This window comes from Apis cerana, linkage group LG15 (assembly GCF_029169275.1).
Source record: "Apis cerana isolate GH-2021 linkage group LG15, AcerK_1.0, whole genome shotgun sequence".
Classification (NCBI taxonomy): Eukaryota; Metazoa; Arthropoda; class Insecta; order Hymenoptera; family Apidae; genus Apis; species Apis cerana.
This window is the reverse complement of record NC_083866.1, coordinates 1,738,867-1,757,882: the sequence shown is the minus strand read 5'-3', so window position 1 is coordinate 1,757,882 and position 19,016 is coordinate 1,738,867. Positions and strand designations below refer to the sequence as shown.

General features: G+C 21.7%; 4 protein-coding genes and 1 non-coding gene across 14 annotated transcripts in view; 3 read left to right on the top strand and 2 right to left on the bottom strand.

Moving 5' to 3' along the window:
• LOC108000751 (uncharacterized) overlaps positions 1-4,325 on the top strand; it is a 39,888-nt gene extending 35,563 nt beyond the window's left edge. For all 5 annotated transcript variants that reach the window (XM_062085363.1, XM_017061327.3, XM_017061330.3 and 2 more), the window contains one exon: positions 452-4,325. In XM_062085363.1, the coding sequence (XP_061941347.1) occupies positions 452-567 (116 nt within the window). In that variant the 3' untranslated portion in view covers positions 568-4,325. The remainder of the gene's footprint in view (positions 1-451) is intronic.
• A 560-nt stretch (positions 4,326-4,885) lies between these two features.
• On the top strand, positions 4,886-8,265 carry LOC108000763 (BLOC-3 complex member HPS1). Of its 3 annotated transcripts, none has more exons than XM_028668138.2 (8): positions 4,886-5,277; positions 5,577-5,836; positions 5,905-6,374; positions 6,440-7,067; positions 7,170-7,308; positions 7,363-7,476; positions 7,583-7,668; positions 7,745-8,265. In XM_028668138.2, exons 1-8 carry the CDS (start codon positions 5,158-5,160, stop codon positions 7,920-7,922), a joined length of 1,995 nt encoding a protein of 664 aa, XP_028523939.2. In that variant the 5' UTR covers positions 4,886-5,157; the 3' UTR covers positions 7,923-8,265. The 3 variants fall into 3 exon arrangements, with proteins under 3 accessions (XP_028523939.2, XP_061941342.1, XP_016916837.2); XM_062085358.1 differs by having other exon boundaries at positions 6,440-7,072; positions 7,193-7,308; XM_017061348.3 differs by having other exon boundaries at positions 4,887-5,277; positions 7,164-7,308.
• A 118-nt stretch (positions 8,266-8,383) lies between these two features.
• LOC108000764 (BRISC complex subunit FAM175B) lies at positions 8,384-11,217 on the bottom strand. Of its 3 annotated transcripts, none has more exons than XM_017061351.3 (7): positions 11,066-11,217; positions 10,503-10,675; positions 10,242-10,332; positions 9,854-10,166; positions 9,639-9,779; positions 9,168-9,486; positions 8,384-9,054 (listed from the first exon to the last, which is right to left on the bottom strand). In XM_017061351.3, the coding sequence occupies exons 2-7, from the start codon at positions 10,587-10,589 to the stop codon at positions 8,638-8,640; spliced, it is 1,368 nt and encodes a 455-aa protein (XP_016916840.1). In that variant the 5' UTR covers positions 10,590-10,675; positions 11,066-11,217; the 3' UTR covers positions 8,384-8,637. The 3 variants fall into 3 exon arrangements, with proteins under 3 accessions (XP_016916840.1, XP_016916839.1, XP_061941345.1); XM_017061350.3 differs by lacking the exon at positions 11,066-11,217 and adding an exon at positions 10,758-11,005; XM_062085361.1 differs by lacking the exons at positions 10,242-10,332; positions 11,066-11,217 and having other exon boundaries at positions 9,854-10,036; positions 10,503-10,636.
• Positions 11,218-11,626: 409 nt separating this feature from the next.
• Trnal-cag (transfer RNA leucine (anticodon CAG)) lies at positions 11,627-11,709 on the bottom strand. Its single transcript has one exon. It is a non-coding gene; the product is annotated as a tRNA-Leu (tRNA).
• Positions 11,710-13,200: 1,491 nt separating this feature from the next.
• Positions 13,201-19,016, top strand: part of LOC108000730 (hexokinase type 2) — a 48,895-nt gene continuing 43,079 nt past the window's right edge. Inside the window, exon 1 of one of the 2 annotated variants that reach the window (XM_017061273.2) lies at positions 13,201-13,578. In XM_017061273.2, coding sequence (XP_016916762.1) covers positions 13,528-13,578 — 51 coding nt within the window. In that variant the 5' untranslated portion in view covers positions 13,201-13,527. Of the gene's footprint in view, positions 13,579-17,367; positions 17,562-19,016 lie in introns of those variants that run through there. The other variant, XM_062085360.1, reaches the window with a different exon arrangement.

Genomic DNA, 19,016 nt, shown 5'->3' with positions numbered 1-19,016 from the left:
CATTATATTTTATATTTTATATTGAATTTAAAAGAATAACACAATAATCATAACACATATACTAATTCTAAAATATCATGTAATATTTTATATCTTCACTTAATTAATTTTTATTTTTAATTATTTATATATTTTATTTTCTTGTAATTCTCGAGAGAATAAAATTTATTCTAAATTAGAATAACTCAAATATTCAAATGCAATTTTGAGAATGAATTAATTCAATTTCTAATCTCAAAGCTAATATTTTTAAACTCTAATATAAAAATGATAATAGAAAATATAAAAATTGATCAATAATTTTTGGTACTAGAAAATAAAATTTAATCTTTATTTTTTTTTCAATTTTTTTTTTAAATTTTAAATAAAGTAAAATATAATAATATCATAGTAAACCAATTTAATAACATCGTGTAAACAAAAACATTATATTTTTGTTGCAATTTTTCAGATCGCCATTCGCACACATTCTCCTTGTTGCATCCAACGCCGATTCGTTCATTATCAGACGTTCGACGACTTCACAGATCGGCAGATGACAGCGTGCAACTGATGTCGAGTGAATAAGATGCAAATATGTCACGATCCGCGGCCGGATCGAAATGGTTTTTCATGTTCAGAACGCGAAGCGTGCTTTGTTGGTGCTAAAATACCTATAAAAGTTCCCGAATTGTTTCAGAAAAGTATGTCCACGTCGAAGGAATACTTGAAAACTCTTCACCAAATTTACGTATGATCGCGATTCATCGAAATCGCGATTTCTCGAGTTGCAAGTCTCGAAAAGGAATAATTTTTCGAAGAATCATATAGAAATTGATAAACAGATTGACTTGATAATGAAGAGAATATTTCACATTTGCGTCATTGATGTGAAAAAAATTTCGAATGTTTCGTATTTTAAGAGTCGTGAGGTGTATTTACGAAAAGTATACGACTTGAAAAAGATTTCTAAATTATCTTATGTTGCTTTTAAAATAGGATGAATGTTCTTTGTTTCAGAAAAAATGGAAAAATCTTTGTTGCAAAATCAAAAATATTATTGTGAAGCTTAAAATCATGAAAAAAAAAATATTATTAAATAATTTTATTTCTTTTGATATTTTATAGATATAAATAAGTGAACTGAAAATATGTGTATAATAAACACATATTTGTTAAATAAACAGTCAGTATATCACAATTTTAAATATTCTGCATGCAATATGCTCATGATCAACATTAAAAATTGTACATATATGCTCTATGTCAAAAGAAGCGACATCTATTTTATTGATTTTTCATATAAAATTTTAAGATTATTTATTCTTCGAGATAGAAAAATAATAAAATTTGGTGAAATTATTGCCTGTTTTTTACAAAAATTTTTTTTTATTTATATATAAGATGCCGCTTTTTTCTTACAAATTAGAATTTATTCCAAAAATAATTAGATGAATAAGATGCATTGCTGCAAAAAAAATTTTATTACACTCACTCATGAATATAATATGATTATTAAAAATGAAGGAAATTATATTTTATTAATATATATATATATTTGTTCAAGATGAAAAATTATATTTATTTATAAATATTAATACTGGAGAATTTCCATTTTTATCATATACAATCATATATAAAATAATTATTGGCTTTTTTATTTTTACTGATAAAGAATTCATACTCATTATTATAATATTTTATGTATTTATGAGTGAGTGTTCAAATTCAAAAAACTTTTGTGAAAATTAAGCTTTGCTTTAATTACAAAATTGTAGTCTGACGCATTTACCAACCGAGCCTAGGATATTCAAATAAGCGCGTGATAAAATAATCGATTACTACGTAATTACATAAATAGAAAGGCCTATAATTGATCAAAACGATTATCTTTCTTATTATTTAAATTAGAATGTTTCTGGTTTCTTTAGTAATTAAAAAATCAAGCATGCGTGTTTCAAGTCAATTCATACATACGCATGTTTGTTTTTAATGAGGGTTTGATCACGCAGCTATGAGAGATAAGTAGTAATAAAATAGTATTTTATTTGGAGTAATAATATAGCTTACAATTAATTTAATGAATATAATAATGAAAAATATATATTATCTTTTGTATTTCATAATTTTCATTAATTTAATATTATTTATTTTTTAATTTATTATTCTGTTTTTAATTTCATTATTTAAAAGATATTAAATTGAATTAATAAAAAGAAGAGAAACCATAGAAAAAAATCTATAAGAATTATACAAGATATCTTAACCTTAAGCATTTTTGCTATTTAATATTATTATTACAATTCTAAATCTTGAATATAATTATTAATTAATTTATGCTTCCATTTATAATATTATAATACACTTTAAAAATGTCAACAAGTGTCACTTTATATAACTTTACTTCATAAAATTTTAGACAGTATCATATTTAACAAATTGATGGTACTTATATATTTAAACAGCATTTAAAAACAACACAGTAAGTGTTTTATAATATATAATGCAATATAATTTTTACTATAAACATTTTGCAAAAGTGAAATACAACATTTACTTTGAATAAATGTATTTTAGAATATTTTATATAATTTAAACGTATATTATTGATCACTCAAGTTTTTTTATCTATAATATTAAAACTAATATATTTAATATACTTAAAATATTATTTTATAAAAATTATTAAAAAATAATGTGTTGTATTATATATTATTAAATAATTTTTTTGACGTTTCATCGAAAGAAATCTCTAAGTTTACATTGTTGTTGTTGTTGTTATTAGTCTGTATTTATTCTGCACAAATTATTTTTTATCAATAGCATATGTATTTTCAATGCTATCGAAAAATAAAGATAGCATATAAATTTCAAATATTATTAAATATGAGAAAATGTAAATCATTTCGGAATAAAAATTAATCATAATAAAGCGCTGACGATGCGCCAAATGTATAGGCCTGATCATAAATAACAAACTAGAATAATCATAGATTAAGAATCTTTTTTTACGCAAATAAGAATAGAAGACATGTTTGTCGCTACTTCGAATGTTTAGTGTAATTCACTTTTAAACTCGAAAGTATTTTTTTAATATTGCGATATCAGTTCATACTCTGCACAAATATCAACGAGTTAATTGAAACTTGTCAAGACTATTTTTGACTTTCAACGCACATAACCTATACTTTTTCTATATGTTTTAAAGTTGAAACGACAAACGAATAATTCTATTTATAATTAATTGTAGTTATCATATATTGAAAACAAAATATGGTTCATTTGAAAAATATTATGAAACTAATTGTTTCTGAAATTATAAGTAGTCAGTGGATGATTTAACATCATAAATGAAAAAAATTTTAGCAGGGTTTATATGAAACTTTCAAAATAGTAGCATGTAAGAAAAGAAAAAGATCTAAAAAGTTATTGCAATTATTATTGTATTGTAATTATAGTGTCCAATTGACTTGGCCATTGAGAATTGAGATTATTTCTATTGATATGCGATATTAGATACACTATACATGTGTATTTAGAAACTCCAGGCAATTTTGTCTTCGTCTGGATACCCAATAGGTAAAAATAAAAAAAAAAAAAAAAATTAGTAGAGAGACCTATATAATATAATCTAGTCGAATATAACATATATACTGAGGACTGTGTTGTCACTTTTAAGGGAATATTAAATGAATACTTGTTCGGGTAATTCGAGTGTTGAATAATCAATAATGGTGAAGTTAGATACGAATATTATTTCTATTTAAATGAGCTGAAGTTACTTTTGTTGGAAAATGATGTTGAAAAATAAATACAATAAATTCTCGATTTTATGGAGCCAAATTTATAAATTTTAAATTTAATAATCTTTATGATCTTTTTTATAACTTTAATATTGACTTAAAAGTTTCAATTCTTAAATAATTAGTAACTGTTGTTCTATTAATCCTTAGAATCAAGAGTTTATTGTATTTATATGAATCTTAATATTATATATATATATATATTTTCTTTTTATTTAACAAAAGCACTTCGGAAAAAAATTTTAACAATTGTATTCTTGTATCTACAATTAGTTCAAGATTAAGGCACGATTTTACTAAAATGATATAAAAATAAATTTTTCAAATTACGAAAAAAACTAAATATATGTTACTTGTTGTTAAAAAATAATAATTTTATTTTAATATTGCAAAATATTTATTTAAATTTTTTGCAGCTGTTGTCATTTGTTAAATCGATTTTTCAAATTTTATGTGTGTGTGCTGTGCAAATAATTATTAAAACAAATCTTTGTTTATTTGAATTTTTATCAAAATAAAAGTTTGATTCTTTATATCTTTACATTTTATTAAAATTTTTCTAACCTTTTCAATATATTTCTTGATAAAAATGAAAAAAATAAAAAAAAAATATTCTTATATCAAAATTGTAATTAAATGATATTTATAACTATACAATTATATAATGGTAAGTATTATTTTCTTTTTTAAAATGATTATTTTATTTTGTAAATCGAAGTATATTAAATCCAGCAACATAGATAATTAGTATTTATATTTTCATTTTAGATTTTATTTCAATTTCATTTTACTTTCAATTTATCAAATAAATAAAAAATTATTCACTACTATATATATACATATATATATAAATTATATGTTTATAATATATATTATAATATATTTAATATATATATATTAATAATATTTATCTTATAAATTTTTTAATTAAGATTAAATAAGATATTGTATAATATAAAATTTTTTTAAATAATATTTAAATGTTAAAAAAAATAAGATATAAAATTTATACAAATTTTAAAAAATTATTTGATAAAATCATAAAACATTTATATACATATATTCGAATTATGCGCAGAACAATCAACTAAGGGACATCTAGCGTAGAATTGAAAGGCGACATAAGTACATAAAGAAGATAATCAACTTCATCGCCTACATTTTTGTATTGCAAATCTAATTAAATAAGTTCCATTAAAAGCAGTTGTATACGAAAAGTCATTGAAATGATTAGATATATATAATTGAAAATATTAAATAATTGCTTGATTTGATAATGATTTCATAAATCGAATTAATACGAATATAAATATTAATGCATTTATAAATATCGATTAATAGCATTACAGAGTGATAAAAATAATTAAATTATAAAATGAAGGGTATTTTAATCTTCGATCATTTGAATGATGTTCTTTTTATGAAATGTAATAAAAAATTTGCAAATCATATACAAAAATTAGCTAAAATTCAAGGATTGATTTCTGAAATCAAGGTAAGTTTTTTTAAAATTTTTTATAAAATTTAAATTATATAAAGTGCAAGATTTTTATTATATATTATATAATAATTAAAAAATTATAATATTATATTTGAAATTTAAATATTTAATAGTAGCTTTTTCTACTATATATTATATTTAAATTTTATATTTTATATTACTTGAATTTTATGAATATTTTTTTAAAAAAATTTTTAGTTATTATATTTGATATTAATGATATTAATATTATTATTTTATGATACTAATTAATATTATAAAATTATTAATATATTTTTATATATTTTATACAGGATGAAAATAATTCAATTTTAAATCCAAATATCATAATGCAATTATTTTCACCTATTGTTACATCTCAACATGTAATGGCTTCTCAGTTTGGAAATTCTTATACTTCAATGAGATGTCATGATGGTACAAATATGGTATTTGATGAATTTATGGGATATACTTTCATTTATATTTCCATGGATGAAGTAGAATTAATGAAAAGAACATTAGGAGTATATGTAGCAATCGTAAGGCATGTTTGTGGACCAGATGTTGCAGTGTAAGTTAAAATAATATTTAGAAAATTTATTTATAACAAAAAATATATTATAAATAATTTAATTCCAGATTAAAGATAAACAGACAAAAAGTCTGTTTAGTTTCTAATTTATTAGATGCATGGATGCATTTAAGAAATTGCGAACAAAGTATGCTTACAGAAGCAATAGAACAGCTATCAATAAATACAGATTTAGGTGTAGCGATACTAAAAGTATTGCACGATGCTTGTGATAAATTAAAAGCACAATCTGAATTTTCTAATGTACACATCTTGATATTAGTGGAACAAAAATTTCTTTCATTGTATTCTAGTAAAAATGCTCATGATTTATATGCTTCTGATATATTGTTAATGATGCTTATGTGTTGGGTAGTTAATCAGAGAAGAAAAGGGGATAATCAATCTGGAATAAATAGTAACAATGATGATTGCATTGACATTCTTTTACCTGAAAACAATTCCTCTAAAGAGGAACAAATAACTTTTGGAACAAAGCTTGCAAATCCTACTTCAGAAGATATTACAAATTTATTTAGTATGATTTTTACTATTATAAAATATTTATTTGTTATAATATTATATATTAATATTTCATTGTAGGAGGATCAAGAGAATCTTCCATCAACGAAGGTCTTTATTCATTAATGGATGATGAATTATATAGTAATTTAATTTTACTTGGAACTGAGCATGATTATACAGCTAATGCAGTTCACATTTTTGAATTAGCAGATGGTATTAATCTTATAATGATAGTAGAAATTACTAATCTTGCTACATCATCAGGATTATACGATAGTTTCCATTATTTAAATATTATAAATGGTTTGCAACTTCAAAGAGATATCGATGAACTAAGACCAGCATTTGAAAATTTTGACTTAGCAATGAAAAAAACATTAGATGGAATTAAAAAAAATAGAGCTAATGTTAGTAATGATGTTGATATGTGTCAAAGAAGATTACAGACAAAATGGGAATTCGTTCGAAAAAAATACATAGATTTATTAAAATCCCGAGATCCAGAATCTATTCTTCAAATTGAATCAAATATCTCTGGATTTATGGATAATTTGAAAGAATTATATCGACTAACGTGTTTTGATAAAAATTTTTTAAAACAAGGTGTTGATGTACTTACAACCGTAGGAAAACTCGTTCGACAAAAATTAAATGATTTTAGCGATTTCCTTAAAGTAAAAGCATTGAAAAATTTTACTCTTGGATCATATCCTTTCGTAATTACTTATAAATAGATTTATATTATTTTTTTTTTTATTTTCCCTAATAAATTAAATATACCTCCTTAATACATGTAATCTACGAGAACTTCCCTAACAATCAACAAATATCTAGAAGAATTTCCAGGCCTTGTGCATTTTATCTATATAGATAGAATCACTCATAGATTGACTGCTCCAACATTAGATTTCACAAATCCTGAAACTCTTGCTCTTACAACAAAAAAGGTAATTTATTGAAAATTAAAAATTAATGAATTATTTAAAAATTTACTTTTGCAGATATGGAATATGGTTAAACAAAGCAGAATACACTTAGAAGAAGGACATTTATCAGTTATGTGGAAAGATACAACATTTAATTATGCTTATTTTTTATGGTTTGAGGATAGTTCTGTGAGTAAACAAATTTAAAGTGTAAATCATTGATATTATTTTTATTATTATTATTTATTATTATTTATTATTATTATTATTATTATTATTATTACGTATTTTTTAGGGATCACCATTAAAATATAAAGTTTATTTGAATCATATAATGAAAAATTTTCCAGTACCAGGAATAATTTGTGGCGATTATTATAGGTCTGTATCATTTGTACTCAAATATTTGTTTTCATATGGTTTCTTACTTTATGTATTACACAATTTTATTGATTAGAAAACTAGCTGAGACATGTTTTCCTAAACTATCTGCCAATAAAATCAGAATTTATGAACTTTATTGTGTTCATCTTGGATTGGCAACATCTTCATGTGTATTAGAACATTCAAGAAGACTTGCTGCAACAATATGGGAAGTTACAGGTGTTCCAAATAATCCGGCTGATATACTGTAATAACATTCCTTTAAAATATTTGTGTAAAAATAAAAAAATTGAAGTTCTTATTGCGCGAATATCTTATAATATATTATAATATTAAAAAAAAAATTATTTATGAAAATTTTAATTATTTACAAATATTTATATGTAATATGTTAATATGTTATTTATACAAAATAATGATGCAAACCATTGTATTTATTTTATACATTAAATACTTAAAAATGTAATGGCACAACTTAAAAAAAATGTACAAAAAAAAATGTATTTCCGAATTTCATAATTAATTTAAAAATATAAAGTATGTAAATATATTTGGATAGATTTGTTATTAAAATAGTACAAAAAATAATGTGAATGATAGTATACTTTTTAAATATAAAATTTTCGAAAAATGCATATTAAAATCTATTCGGTACTTCAGTCTATGATGCCTCTCCACTTTATATAATACAACAGATTCAATACTATGAACATTATACGATATCCTTTTTTTATATTTTTATAAAATTAAGATTTACTAGAAACGAACCACGATCTTGCATATTATACAATATATGATCAGTTTATATTTTAAAATATATAAATATTTACATTGCACCACACACATAATAAATGCAGCATAAGTGCTAAAATTTTTGTTAATTTTTTTTTGCAGGAAATGTTCCAAAATTTAAGTATAAGTTGTTATAAAGCTTTTGTGAACTAAAGATATAAGAACCACTTTTATTTAATGGTTATCTGTTACATCCAATTTACGAACATTGTCTACCTTTTTCTTTGTAACTTGACTATAAGATGCTTGTAAAGAAGTATTTTGTACACTATTTGTCTCAGATGATTCTGAGCCTGAAGTCCTTTTAGATTTTTTTAATCCTGAATAAACATCATGCATCGATTTGCCTCTACCTCTTCCAATACCACTCATATTTGTATCACTTTTACAAATTGATTCTTTTACAATTTCTGATTCCATATTGGAAAGACGTTTGCTCTTACTAAATACATTTTCTGTTATTTCTGAATTTAGAAATGGTGATGGTTCCTGATTGGGACTATTTATTATGCTTGTGGTAGATGATTTTCTTAATTTGTTCTGATTAATATTCTTTTCAATATACATTGTATTTCTAAGAGTACTTTGACTCTGAAATAAAATAATAATTATGTATATAATTATATATGTAAAATATATAAAATTATTTATATATTAATTTATTATAAACAAACAAAATTAATTTAAATGTTGCATATACATACAGTTGCAATAGAATGATCTTTGAACATTTCTGGATCTACATTTCTGGTTCGACATTCCTGATAAGTATCATCTGAAGATTCATCTGAAGATTCTGATTTTGATTTTCCTTCATTAATTTCATCTTTTTTAATTTCATAAGTTTGAGTACCATTAACTTTTATCTTTTTGCTAAACATAAATTCCTTAACTTGTTTTTCAAGCTCTGCTACTTCAAGATCAGATTTACATAATTCTGGTATTAATTGACTCAAATGTTGCTCAGCTGCTTTTTGTATACTGATAGCAGATTCAACTGCAGATGTCTTTGTTAAATCCAAACTAAAAATAAATAGTTCCAATTAAATATTTTCCAATATATTCTAATATATAAGTGAATATTAATAAAAATTTTAAATTGTATCTTTATATAAATATATTATATATTACTTATTATATTATATATTACTTATTTATACTTATTACTTATTTACTTTAAAGATTCTATAAATTTAGTAAATATATCTGGAACATCAGATGATTTTTTGGTAGGAGTAGGTTTATAATCTGAACCTTCATGTGCAAATGAATTACTTCCTAAGTTACTTATCCGTAAAGGAACTGGTTCAAAAGTTCTATAATCAAATTATTTATAAAAATAAAATTTTTAAAGAAGCTTTATATATAAAAATTTCATTAAAAAGCATACCCTCTTTTATGTCTTAAGAAGACATGTTTGAATTTATAAGTTCCTCCTTCATTACTTGTTGAAGAACTTAATAAGCAAGTAACAAAAAATTCATTTTTAGAACCATTGTCATTACAAAAATACGAGGCAAATTCTTTATGTAATAATTTATCCCTGAATGTAGGCACCAAGCTTACATCTCGCCTGAAATGAAACCAACCTATCACTTGTTTACTCTTGTCACGTAAAAAGTCCTTTAACTTCTCTTTATTAATTTTGCCAAGAGAATTATGTAAAGTATGAGGCAATGGACAAGTTACAACAGCTTCAATGTCTAGAAATGTCAAAATATTATTGTAATGCTAAAAACGTTTGCGTCAATAAAATATAAACAATCGAATATACTTACTATTATATATTTTTACTGTTTCTACTTGATTATCTAAATCTGTATATGTTTTTATGTGAAATTCAAGTGTTTCTCCTAGTAAAAAGCCTATCTAAAATATAAAGAATCATATATTTTTTTTTACAGTGTTTTCAATTTCCTTGTTTATAAGGTTAGATTTTATTGAGGTTAAAATGTCAGATTTCATGATCTAAATTTGAATTGTCATGTTAAAATACAAAATTATTAATAATAAGCAGAGAAAAAAAAAAACTTTCTCACCTGGTCCCCGCTACTACGAACATTTTCATAAAACAATAATGATAAAGCAGGACCTGAAATTGTAATAAGAAAATCATTATCCGCCATGTTGACAATTAACTGTTATCCGTTTTATAATTCTGCTTGTATTTTCTATTGTTATATTTCGTAGTTTTGCTGCATTGCACATATATCTGTAACAATAATTCATGTTGTTCCTTTATTGTAATATTAGAGTAAATTTAAATAATGATTAGAAATTTAAAAAGATTTTACAACACAATATTTCCACTATGGAACTGTTATGATTGTCAGTTAATGTTAACGTCAGTATTAAAATAGCTTTATAATGTTTATGTTGACATTATGTCACAATTATAAATCTTTTACTAAAATAATTCTATAATTATTGATTATACAATATAAAAATTAAGATATATTTTACAAATATGAATTTATAAAAACAAATAAAATCACTAAAATAAAAATTCAAATTCTTTCACATACTTCGATCAAAATAAAAGATCATTTAATATAACTGAATAAACAATCGAAAATCAAAATAAAAATTTTTTATTGCTTACATATTCATTTATGTCTTTTTAATTCCTTTATTATAAATTAAATTGATATATGGTATCGATATATATATTATTTTTTATATCATTTCTAAATTAAGAACAAAATGTATATGTACACACTCATAATCATACTAATGTAATTTATATATGACAGGAAATAATATACAGGAATCTCAGGCGTAACAGGAAACGAAAAAATTAATTTAAATTTGAAAATAAAAATATTTTTTTCAGTGACTTTTATCAATAACCTTTAATAAACTATTTATTTTTTACGAATATAAAAATTTTATATATTAAATCAGTTTGAATAAACATTATAAGATATCAATATTTTACGATAACTGTAAGTATTAAATTATTTACAGTATTTATTTAAAATATTACACAAATATAAAAATTAAACAACCAATTAAACAATCGCTATTTGCTTTCTTCTGAATTTTTTTATTTAAATATTTATATAGTAAAATTTTATAAAATCTTTATAAAAAATAAATAAAATGTCCTTTTATTTGTTCAATTTCATAATAATTCATTATCATTTTGAATATACAAAATATTTGTCAGAAGTGGGATTCGAACCCACGCCCACAGAGTGGACTGCGACCTGAACGCAGCGCCTTAGACCGCTCGGCCATCCTGACATTGCTTGTTAAGAAATTTTGTTATAAGAAATTATCCAGGTAACTATCATAATATATAAAATTTTTTAAAGACCTTTATATAAGAAAAATTATTCGATCAATAACTGTTAATTTACTTCTGTATCGAAATCATGTTTTTTTTCGCTTATTTGTTTTTTTTGATCACCAAAAATAATATTTTTGAAAGATGTGATAATTAATGGCGAGACTATGAAAAAAATTAAATAAAATAAAAATCATTTCTTACAATATACATATTTTTAAAATATAAAATGAAGAAGTATCATCTATTATTATCTGTCTTTAAAATATTGCATCTTCTTTCATCATTAATCCTTTCACGCTTGAGATTGCGCAAATATATATAATACAACTTAAGTATTTATTAGCATTTATATTATAAAAACAGATATTATAAGCTATAATATACAAAGAAATGTCATATAATATATAATATGCATATTATCTTAATAATTAATAATAAATTAAGTTATTAGAATTTTTTACTTTTATTTAAAAAACAAAAAAAATATTCGAAATAATTAGTAATCTACGAAAAATTTTCGAAAAAGCTTTGCTATTCAATAGAATTTATTCAAATTAATATTGTTGAAATGATTTACAAAAATTATTGAAATTATAAATTCTAGAATACTCTGGACTCGAATTTTGCTGTAAAAGCTAAAATCCTTAAAAATTTTAATCTTCAAGACATAAATTATTTAAATTGTAAATGTAATGTAGACACAGATATATGATATATATATTTTGATCACCAATGAAGTGTACAACTATGTGACTATGTTTGACTCTATATAGCATAATATCATATTAGTTATGATCAAAATAGAACGCATAGACAATATTTATTTATATATTATTTATATATATTTAACACATTACATTACAGTTTAAAATTTTGAGGTGAATTTTAGAGCTGAATTTTCCACAACAATAAAAAAAATTATTTAAAATTAATTGGGAATTATTTTGGAGTTTAGAGAACAATAGGTCTCGATTATTTAAGACAATTCACGTAATTTTTTAATTTTGATTTAATTTTAATTATTCATTCACTTTATATATAATATTAATATATTTCACTCAATCTTTTTAATGAAAAATTTTCTTTTTAAGAAAAAATTTTAATGAAAAATTCAATAGCTAAAATCTATAACATATAATTTGATAATTCAAATAAAATTCCCATTTGGTAAATAAAACATAATAATCATGAATGAAAAAAATCTCTGTGATCAATAACAAATTAACAATTCACTTTATGTAATAGATACTTATTCAATATATTTATATATATATTATATTTTATACATTATATAAAATACTTACTTAATTCATTCAATATTTATAAATTAAAAAATAAATAAATAAGCAAAATATTATAAATTCTCAATGAATTCTAAATCAAGAATCTGTATATATTTTTATAACCGAAATAAAATATTTATTTAATGAATGCATAATCATCGTTCATAGACGAAAGAAACTTCAGTTGTCGACGAATCGGCTCGCTTGGTTCGCCTCGCCTAAAATACACCTGGTTCGCACGCGAGTCGCTTGTATTTCTAGCCACGATGCAGATTCGATGTAGAATTCGAGAATCGCGTGATGTAAGTCTTTAGTGATCTCTAGAGGGACGTCGAGATTGCTTCTCTCGTTATAGGCTCTCCTCGTTCTCTTCGTATCGCCTTTGATCGTTTTCTTCGCGTTTCAAGGAAGAGAAAAAAAATTATATTCATTTCTTTTTTCTGTCGTTCCATCGACGCGTGACCGTCGACTCGTGTGACATTGACTATCATGACGGAAGAAAAGCATCCTAATGAAAAGTCGGATCATATCGATCAAAAGGTGAGTCGGTTGAATGATTTTTTCGTCCATTCTTGATTCGTGACCTTGACTTTCTTCTACCGTTGCATAAGTAGCACGCTGAACGAAAATGATTGTTAATTAACGCTCAACGATCGATAACCATCCTGGAATGACCGGATGAATGGAGCTTTGTTGATCTGATCTTGAGTTTGGATGGTTTTGATTTCTCTAATTGAAATTTTATAGTATGGGTTAATGAGATAGGAGGATTAATCTCTTTGAATTTCTTTGATTTTGACAAATAAGATATTGTCCTTATTTTAATGGAAATATTTTAACATAAAATCGCACATATCAATTATTTTTATTATTACTGTTTATATTGAAATTATCTTCACTTTGACATTTGATTATATCACTTATCATTATAGCTGAATGCTGTATGTGATATGTAATAGAATGATATAATAACAGTATACTTATTGATTTTAATTTTAAAGGTAAGATATAAATATTATTTTGTGTTATATTTAATTCAATAAAAATATTTTATATTAATATCAATTATTTTTATTGCATCAAGTATATTATTGTTTACATTGAAATTATCTTTATATTTATTTTTGATATTGCATTATAGTTGAATACTATGATATGTAACAGAATGATATAATAATAATGTAGTAGAATGATAATGCTACTATATAATGGAACATAGATAGATAAATAGATAATTTGAAAATATGGAACTTTGGAATTTAAACAGAAAATATATAGTATATAGGGATAATTATATTTAATAATCATAACATAATGATGACATAATAATTATGATATAATGAAAACAGTTTAATAAAAAATAATTGATGTACTGAAAAGTAAACATAAATAGATTCGATAATAATATTTCTGAAAAATTTACATATAAGGAGTCAAAGCTATAAAGAAACAACACGTAATAGTATATTTTTGTATAAATATGATCAATTTGCATAAAAATTTTTGCATAATACAATCTTAAATTATAAAGATTATTTTGTACAAAATAATATCTTGTCATATAAATATAAATATATATTTTTAATAAACTGTGAATAATTATATATACAAAATCTATATTTTTATAAATATAAAAAAAACGAAATATAATTCAAATATATATTTTTTATATTTCCTAAATATTATAACAAATATTTTTTTTTTATATTTTTGCATCTTATGATAAATTTGATTTGACGATAATAACTAATATAATAAATATAAATATAAATACATATAACTTTTATGTAAAGATTTATAGATAATGAAAAAGTTAATTTTGTTTAATGATAAATGATATATTGAATATAATGAATAATAATAATATATATATAAATTTTTATGCAAAGTTTTATAGATGATGAAAATTTTATATATAATATAATAATAATAATATACATAATAATATATAATAATAAATACTATAATAAATATAAAAAATATACAAATTTTCATATAAAGATTCATAATTAGAAATAAACATTAAGGAACAATCCTTTTTGGATTTTTCATCTTTAATCTTTTAAATGGTCTTCTAAATGTAACGAAATTATTGTTATTATTAAAATTATTAAAATAATTATTAAAAAATTATTAAAAATTATTAAAATAATTTGTATAAAAATTTAAAAATTCGATAAATTTTCAAATAATTATATAACTAAACTTTGAATCATATTTACCTACTTTTATTTGAATTAATTCAAATAAAAAAAGGGAAACTATTCAGTTGCTATTCGGAAAAATATTAAAGACTAATTTGTTGCATAAAAAACGGGTCATTATGACGATTTAATAACTGAACTCGAATTGAGCGAGTGTCGCGGTTAGAGGCTATCGATTACGAAACAAACTCGCGTCCCTTTTGGCGACAACGACCATTTTGAATGAGAACACGATAACAAATTTGCGATTTAATCTTCCATCTTATGAGTTTTTTAATAGTTATTCACCGATATATGTGTTACATCATAAAATATTGAAAAATTATTCAATTTTTATTTATATAACTCTCATTTAAAATTGTACTGAAACAAATGTTGGATTTAATATTGAATTTTTGTTAAAAATAAGAGATGAAATGAAGTTTTAATAAAATAAAAGTTAAGTTAATATTAAATTTTAAAATAAGAAATACAAAATTTATAATGTAGAATTTTGAATAGAAGTTAGAAATTAATGTTTCACTAAAAATTTTATCAAAAATAAATTTTATCAAAAAGATTTGATGAGAATTGAAGATTTAATAAAGCTAAGGAAAATTAGAAGTTAAAATTAAATATTGTTAATTTTATATATATTTTATTTATATATATTTTATTTTATAAAAATAAAATTTGTACAATTGAAATTTTTAAACTTGAAGAGAAATTTTTAGATTTCATTAAATATTAACATTCATTAGAGTTATAATTTTATAAAATTTTATTTAAATTTTATAAAATTGAATTTAATTTTAAAATTTTACTGAAATTGAATTTTTAAGAAACTGAAAGTTCATAGAATTCTAAAAATAATAAATTTTATTTTATTATTTTAAGCTAAGAGAGGATGAAATAGGGATTAAATAAAATAATTTTAAGCTTTAATTCATGATTTTTACGTAATGTAAATTTATATGTATTCACGCACAAAGAACCGATTATTGTACAAATAACGATGCAAATTGACGATAAAATATTTCGTTTTATTTTAAATATGAATACAAATTTTATTAATGTTTGTATTCTTTGGCAATAATGAAAAACAATAACTTAAAAGTTTCTAACATTAATTCTACAAATTGTTAATTTAATTTGATTGATGAAATTATATTGATTAATTGATAATTATGGATGTCTAATAATAAATAAATGAATAGAATAATTTTATCTAAATAAAATGAAAAGAAAAAATATTATTTAAATGTAAAGATAAAAATTGATATTTAATCAGAAATTTGCAATAATATGTGTCCGTCACTGTGTAACGGTGAATATCCTTGAATGTTTAACTTAAATTAGTATTGAGTGATACTGATATATTAATATTTAAGTAATGCTTAAAATAAAATACTATATCTATAGAAAAAAAATTCTGATATCATTGAATATGTTAAATTTTAATTTAATTGAATTAAAAATTAAGATAAAAATAAAAATTTAACATTAGAATTATTTATCAATTTTTTGAAAAAAATAAAATTGATAATTATAATTGATAATTATATTCTTTTAAAATCTAATTTCTTCATAAAATAGTATATTTTTTATAAAATATTTATCGACTTGTATATACTATTATTATTTATATATAGTAATATCATTAATCGAAAAAAAATTTTTATTATTTATAGTTTTAAAATTAAAATTTTTAAATTAAACTTTCTCCTAAAATCATTGAAAATCGATAAAAATATAATATTTATTTTTAAAAAAGCATTTTAATTGTAATTTTTAAATATAAAATTTATTTCTTTTTTATTCAAAAATTAACAAATATTATTTTATTCTTTATGAAGAAAGAACATACATATTTCTAATAATCTCTTTTTAAAAAAACTTTGTTTAAAAAATTAATAAGATTATTATCTTTATTTCATCATACTTGAAAAATTATTTCATTAGAAAAATTATTATGTAGAAAAATTAAATTACATTTAAAAAAAAATTTTCTCCATCGAAAATTTTCCTTTAAAAATAAAAATCACGATGTAGATGGCGCAAATATCAATTCCATTAAGTTTATCACGATAAGACTTCGTTGATGAGTTCATTGAAAAATATGGTCGAGGATGCGGGTCAGTAAGCTGAGATGAAAATTGGCGAACGAACGCGCGTGCTCTGTAAGATACTAGTACTCTGTGAAAACGACATTCTTAATGATTGCGCTAGTATGTCACATGTGACATGGCCATAAGAACCTTCGAAATCGATCATCTGCGCTTCTTGTGTCCTCGTGCAACCGTGTTGAAGAATCCCGTTATTTATTTTCTTCTTCTAATCGTATTATCGTATTGATATTTAACTTCTTTATATTTTTATTCCATCTTCATGTGATCATTTTATAAACTATTATTTCTACAATTATATGCTATGTCTTTTTCATTGTATTTTCATGTGATAATTTAAGAGAAACTTCAAGTTAAGTAATTTTTATCTAAATTTCTTTTTAATGGATAATGATTTTAATATGATAGTGATATTATATATTATCTCTTCTCTTATTATTATTTTTATATCTATACTTTATGTCTATGTACTTTTAGTTGTGTCATCGTATGTTGATGATGATTACTTTTATTTTCCATTTTCTATTTTCTTTTATTCTACTCCTTTTTGATGACATCCATATTTTTGTTTCTTCTTCTATATTTCTTTTTATTATATTATTATTTTTATGTTTTGACAATTTGTTTTGAAATAAAAAATTTTATTATTTAATCTTTAATTATGTTATGATATGCTGATGGATTATGTTTTTCATTTTTTATCTTTTCTTTTCTTTCTTTCATTCTTTTCTTTATTATGAATTTAACGTCGCACGTGACGTTTTAAGAGATATTTTTTATGTGTCATTTCACAATACTCCGTTTTAAATTATTTGATTTCTTTTAAAAATTTGAATAAATCGTAACTTTTTATCTTCCAAATCATTCTTGTTTCAATGCATGTTTTCAAGTATATCATATTTTGAATAGCACTTAATAAAATGATTTATTCTAATTTACTTTTCTGCTAATAATTTTTTTCTTTGTTTTCTATATTTTTATTTAATAGAGATAAATAATTTACTTATCTTTTTTGTTATGTCTTCGTAAGATTAATTATGAATTATGACTATTTTTCTATTTAATTCCTTTAATATTTTCTTTCATTGCGTCTTCATACTGATAAAAATTCGTGTCTTCATTGGTTGATAAAAATTTTATCATACATTTTATTAAGTTGATAATTTTTCATTTCTAATGTACAAAAAATTTTATCATTTATTATTTATCTTATTTGTAAGTGATATAATATCACGAGTTTCTTATTATAAAGAATTTTTCTGCAAAAATTTATTCTGGATATTTCTAAAAGATTTCTTTTCAAATAAAAAAATTATTAAAAAGCACATGTAGTTGTAGGTCCTTATTCCAATATAATGTAATTCCAATAATCCATCAATCCACATAACAATTAGCTCATTTCCTAACTGTTTTAAAATTTTAAAATTAATCAAAATTTTCATGATTTTATAAAAATATTATTAACTTTATTTATACATTTTCATTGTATTATTATTAATAATTAAATGATAACAGCTATTTTTAAGAATCATAGTAAAAATTTTATAAATTTCATATATATCTTTTATCAATCAAATTTTATTTTTTCATATTAAAATTTAAAAAAATATTTTACTAATTTAACAATTACGAATATTTTTTTTAGAACAATTTTTTAGAAAATACAATA